The sequence below is a fragment of the Eleginops maclovinus genome, chromosome 16, assembly GCF_036324505.1.
Source record: "Eleginops maclovinus isolate JMC-PN-2008 ecotype Puerto Natales chromosome 16, JC_Emac_rtc_rv5, whole genome shotgun sequence".
NCBI lineage: Eukaryota > Metazoa > Chordata > Actinopteri > Perciformes > Eleginopidae > Eleginops > Eleginops maclovinus.
The window spans coordinates 5635510-5641509 of record NC_086364.1 but is presented as its reverse complement, the minus strand read 5'-3'; the positions used below and the strand labels follow the sequence as shown (position 1 = coordinate 5641509).

Below are 6000 nucleotides of genomic sequence, written 5' to 3'. Positions count from 1 at the left end.
GTTGTCTGGCAGCTTTACTTAATATTGATACATTATGAACACAGCTTTACTCAAGGCTGTTTTTAATCATCTCAGTCACTCAGTACAGTTCCCCAGCTTCATGGTTTCACTGCTGTTGGTCAGTTTGTTTGTCTATAAGTTTGCAGGATTTAGGGAACCATTGTTACTGCCGCCACCATTCGGCCCCCCCTCAATGATGGTTGCCTTGTGCATTGACCTCTGCTGCTCTGCCACTTCCTTTAAGTTGCCAGGTTTGTACAACTGCACTCCAGATCAACCAATCGTTTTAACAAATTGTCACATCCAATATATATATATATTTTTAAAATTAATATAAGATAATAATTACTTAAAAGTGAATTCATTTTTTTGTTAAAACATTTTAACAAGTCAAGTCCAGACGCATTGCCATATCTGTAGGAAAAGCAATACAATTATTTGAAAAAAAATGAGCTCATGACTCAAAATCTAAATGTTGTGTTCCTATACTTGATGTTGTCACTTACAAATTCTATGGATATAAATGGTCTGCTAATGCTAAAATCCCTGTGTTCCCTCCAGATGGAGTTTCCCTCCCACACACTCCCCCCCCCTCCCTGTCTGAAACGCCTCCATTGGACTCCTTTGTTTACTTCTGTAACATAGTGACATCACTCTGTAACACTCACGCTTCAATTGGCTAGTGCTCCAACACATTGTACATGATAGGCTAGGGGGCGGGACATCTCTAAGCGGTTGACCAATCACAATAGAGCCGACCAGCTAACCAATCAGAGCAGTCTGGGCTCTGGTTTCAGACAGAGGCTGAAAAGAAGTACTGCAGCACAGGCAGTATGAGAAAAATAAAGAGCTTTTCAAACATTAAAGCATGAAGACATGTCACAGTAGAGGCAAAAAATACAAATCTGAACATAAAATTAGCATCATATATCCTCTTTAAAAAGTGACACGGCGTCCGACATCCAAATTCTCTATGAAAAGCCTTATATTTTAATATGTGATTGACATGCAAAACAACACTTATTGTAAGAAAACCCAAGTTCCCTTAGATGAACCGGGCTCAGATCAGATTAACATAAAGCGTTTATTTTCTTTGTGATTCATAATAATCAAACAGCATCAATTAAAGCAGTAAACATTCAAATAAATGATCAAAATCACAGGCTGGACAAATCTTTGTTAACAAATATCAAAAAACATGAAGAAAAAATGAGAAATGACAGCAACTTAAGGGCACCAAATACAACAAGTATAAAAAACTGAATTAAAACACAAAAATAGAAAGAAATAAGGATTAGGAGTAGTTTGGGGACCCACTGATTGTCAATAAGATGAAATGGCATACACGCAGATGTTTTTCTGACAAGCTGAGAATAATAATAAAAGTGAGGGCCAGAAAGTAAAGCCCGTGAAAAAGGCACATTTCACAACTCCAAACAAGAGTCATCAGAATCCCATCTTAAAAATCGAATCCTCCCTTTCGTCAAACGCATAAAAATCCAACATACTTAACACCACATCTTTGTCACAGACTGAATGAAGAAAAAAAAATTCAGAAGAAGTGGCACCAAATCGGGAATGTAAACACAAACATAACATACAATAATAATGTTTTACAGGTCTCTGGATGCAGGGGTTTCCACACAGATTAAACGAAAGCAGACACAGAAGCTTTGCAGAGTTTCGTCATAATTGACATTACTGATGATATTTGGTCCACAGTTAGATACTGACAGTAAACCCACAGCACCTCTAAAAGCTGCAACAGTGCTACAACAATGCGTGACGAGAAACCTTTGGTGCCACGCGGGTCACAGCACATTACCTTTCAATTTAACCTGTATTACGGCAGTTGATGAAAAAGCAGAACCGACACGCTAAATGCTCCACAACCCACTGAAATACTGTTTGTTTTCAAATGGAGCAAAATTGTGGAAGTATTCAATACAAATGTGAGAAAAGTTATGCCCTAAGATCTAACAGCATCAGTTAAGCCATTTACGGGACACAACGTGCGCAATGTTTTCCAAGCAGAGCGTGATGAACATATTTGACATAGGGTAAAAAGGACTGCATTATGGGATATGTATTTTTTTTTATAGACCCACAAAAGGGATTACACATCGGGATGTCTGAGCCTCGGCTGCCAGAATATTCATTTTTTTCTTGGCTTTGGGAAGTTAGGGTACACTGAATGAGAAAGTTTGCTTGCGTATTGGTTTGGAAATATGTTTTTTGTTATGATTATCAATGCGAAAAGGAAGCTGTTTGTGCCCTGGATGTGTTGCTGGGTAGATAGTGGCACCACTTTACCATACAGCCATTTAAACAAGGAAAGGTGTTGAACCATGTTGAAAAGTGAGAAAAATGGAAGTTCACACACTTGGTTGAGTTGTGATGTGGTCACATTTTTCAACACTTGACCGTGTCGCATTTCTAGCATGGAAACGTACCAATAAAATAAAAATATGCTTGACAGGTTTCAAGACATATATCCAAAATATTGCTGTTGCTGGATGCTGTTTCTGCTAATCCATAAAAAAAACGAATTTCCAATGCTACAAGCGCCCATTTACCTGCATTGAAATGTTGTTCCTCTCAAATAATGTGCACTGCTTAATTCTGCTAGATGTTAAATAATGAGTCCTAACAACTCCTTTTAGAAGTTTGACTGTTGATGAAGAAATATGAAAATGAGAGGAAATGAAATCAAGTAGAAGATGAAGGGCAAAGATAAAGTCCATTTCCAAACTCAGATATGAAGCTGCCAGGTGTCACTGAACTCAGCATTTATAATCTACAGTACAGTCTGTAGTGTGTAAAGCTCCGTCGTCACATTTGGCTCACCACTCCTCACTTTTTGGCTCCTGATGCCTGTAGCCACAGCGGAAGCGCTGTACATCACTATTATCCTGTCAGGTGTTGGGCTGTGTGATAGATCCACCATGATGCTGACAGAGTTGTGAATGGGTGCTGAGCAGTAAAAGACGGGAGATATGCCCTGTGTGTGAACTTAATACAAGAGAGGCAGGCGATAAACAGAGATGGAGCTCTTCCTGGAGGCCTATCTGTCAGTGGATTTGTCACTGACCAAGCTTCATTGTTCACGAGGGGAAGAGGAGATCGGGGGGCAGCCACCGCTGACGAATGGATAAACGTCATCCATGAAAGAATGATCCTCCCTGATCCCTTCATTTGTCTTCTTCTGTTGGTTACTTTTTCCATTTCATTATCAACTTGTGTAGATGCCACACAGTTTAGCAACGAAACACAAGTCTTTTCTTGTACCTATTCTTCTATTTTAATTGCTTGGGAACAATGGAACATTTCGACCTGAAGGTCCAGAGGATCCCTCAGGATCTTAACAACCAACTTTTCAAAATATTAGGCTCTGAATGAGGCATACTAAAACATAGAACAGGATGGACAAACCACAAGTTTCTTAAGGCGCCAGTCTGATTAAAACAAAGCCTTTCCCGGATCGTCAAATAGTGTCTTACAGACACTTTTCCAACATTGGAAATGAGTTATACAACCTAGTTTTTTCCAACTCTTAAGATATATTTCTCTTAATGTGCAAATCTTCGTGGAAATCTCCAACCATCAAATGTTTGTTGTCCTTTGAAAAAATGACTCTTTAAAATCCCCTTTTGTTGTTGTCAGGCACTGTTCCAGCATTTTCTATGGAACAGAAACACTTGGTCCCTTTTAACAAACTTGATAAATTACTCACTATTACATTTAATTATATAACAAAAGTCCCCTAAAAAGCCATCCTGTCCAACCAGCAGCAAGTAAGGCCTTGTGTACAGGAACAAAGAGACCGGCCAGACATACTCTCTTTAGAACGTTCTTGGAACAGTGAGTTTTTATTTCTTGGCGTCAGTCAGGATGATGTTGGCCGTGACAAACATGAGGCAGGAGATAGCCCACACTAAAACGAACCCCACCCAAAAGGTATGGCGGAATGGAGACCGGTGCTTGTTGATGGCATCCCTGCCCACCACGGGCTCCAGGTGGCGTCGAGAGTAATACACAAGGCAGGCTGGGACTATGTACTGGATGCCTGTGCCTGCATAGGCTCCTGTAATTCCCACCAGGGACTCCAAGTTGTTCGTGAAAAACGCCACCACGATTGGGGGAACCAGGGTAATGAGAGGGAACGCGATCCGGTCTACCACCCACGGGTAGGTGCCTCCGTCCCGGTGGAACAGGGTTTTCCAGTTGTTGCGAAGAGTCACGGCAATGATGGGGAAGTTGGTGCTGATGGTGAAAACTGGGAACAGGCCCAGAAAGTAGCGCAGGAAGGGAATATCCAACACGTCGCAGTTGTCCGTGAAGTTCAGGGTGTACATGTCGTGCAGCAGTGCGCTGTCGAAGCAGAAGATGGCGGTGAACGACAGCAGGACGTAGAAGCCCAGGATCAGGACGTAGTCCACCAGCACCAGGGTACCCACACGTTTCTTGTCGGAGATGGGCGTCACCAGGGAGGGGAGGGAGTGTTGACACATGAAGGAGTAGACGCACACCCCAAACAGGTTGGGCACCCCAGATAGGTTGGCGACCGCTGGACGGCCCTTCCCCGAGTCTTTCCCGATGCGAATCAGAGCCAAGATGATCATCATGGAGAACGCTGTGAACAGACAGCAGAGGAGCTTGTGTTAAGAACAAAATGTGACAGTAAATTACCCACAATCCTACTGATCTCGTAGATATTCTGCAATGAACTTGAGGTACAACACAAAGCCTCATACAGAGAGATGCAGGTATACTAGGATTGGGCGACTGGACCAATATATCGCTTAATGGCAAGTGGCTCAGTAATTATCTATTTGATTTCTTTTTTTGTTGCCAATTGTATTCATGTTTTTGCTTGAATGGTAATTGAATGGTTTGCTCCCCAAGATCAATTGATTCCCCACTGTATCTCTTCCTGCCTGTTGACAGTGGGGGAAAACAGAGCAAAGAGTCAACACATTTTCCCACCCAATTCCGTGGATTACGGGTTTATTTGGACCAAACCAGAGTTGGTGATGTTTGAAACAATGGAAAGACCATTTTGATGAGTTTAACGTTGTTTACAGTGTTAATGAAGCATGTCTTAATACGGTCAGTTGCGCACAGATGCTACGATACATACAAATCATTGTGAATACTGTATATCTGCAATCATTGGTTGATAGGCTGATGGTGGCTGGTTGGAAAAAAAATGGATATTACCTACATTGGCAAACAATAAGGGAAAAAGTTCAGTTGGCTGTTTGTGTCCTTTGAAGGGCTACCATGCAGATCGGCTGCTGAAAATGAGACTTAGCTTTAACATGTTTTAGGTGAGAGCTTGCCTCACTTATGCAAAGGGGCCACTATGGTTGTAATTAAAGGTTAATTGCAAATATAATTTCCTTTGTTTACCAAGATGTTGAGTCAGTTGCCTTAAAGATTTAATTATTTGGTTACCTGAGTAAACTGTTGTTAGACATTAACCACCATAAGCTAAGTCCTTCAAAAACCAGACTTTTGCATTGTTAAATAATTTGGACGTTTTTATTTTTAAAGGGAAGTTTGTTTTCATCAAAATGCACATTAAATAAAAGGGATGGAAAGAATGTGCTGTCGCTACTTCATCAGATGATTAAACTAATTACCTTAATCAAATAAAATAATAACACATCAAAACATATTGGTTGGATCAAGGCAGACGCTTTCAGCTTGGTTTGTGTTGTTTATCTAACTTTATGTTGAGTAAAACCAAGGCACAGTCAATACTGTATTTCCAATATCATACAGAAATCAAGAGCTCATATCCTTCTGTAACATATATTTTTTTCCACTTTTTATTCCAACTATACACCATAATCCTAACCCGAAGCAGAATAAGGCTGCACATTTCTATTTTTAAACCTTTGTCCCTCATTTCCACAACTGATTCATTCCAAAATGTCCTTTTTATTACACATCGTTAAAGAAGTACAGTAAGGCCATTTCTTAACATGTAATTTA

The 6000-nt window shown here is 40.5% G+C and overlaps 1 protein-coding gene across 1 annotated transcript in view; it reads right to left on the bottom strand.

The window, feature by feature from the left end:
• Positions 1-1065: 1065 nt before the first annotated feature.
• tmem104 (transmembrane protein 104) overlaps positions 1066-6000 on the bottom strand; it is a 63683-nt gene continuing 58748 nt past the window's right edge. The window contains exon 10 of the mRNA XM_063904173.1: positions 1066-4633. Coding sequence (XP_063760243.1) covers positions 3870-4633 — 764 coding nt within the window. The 3' untranslated portion in view covers positions 1066-3869. The remainder of the gene's footprint in view (positions 4634-6000) is intronic.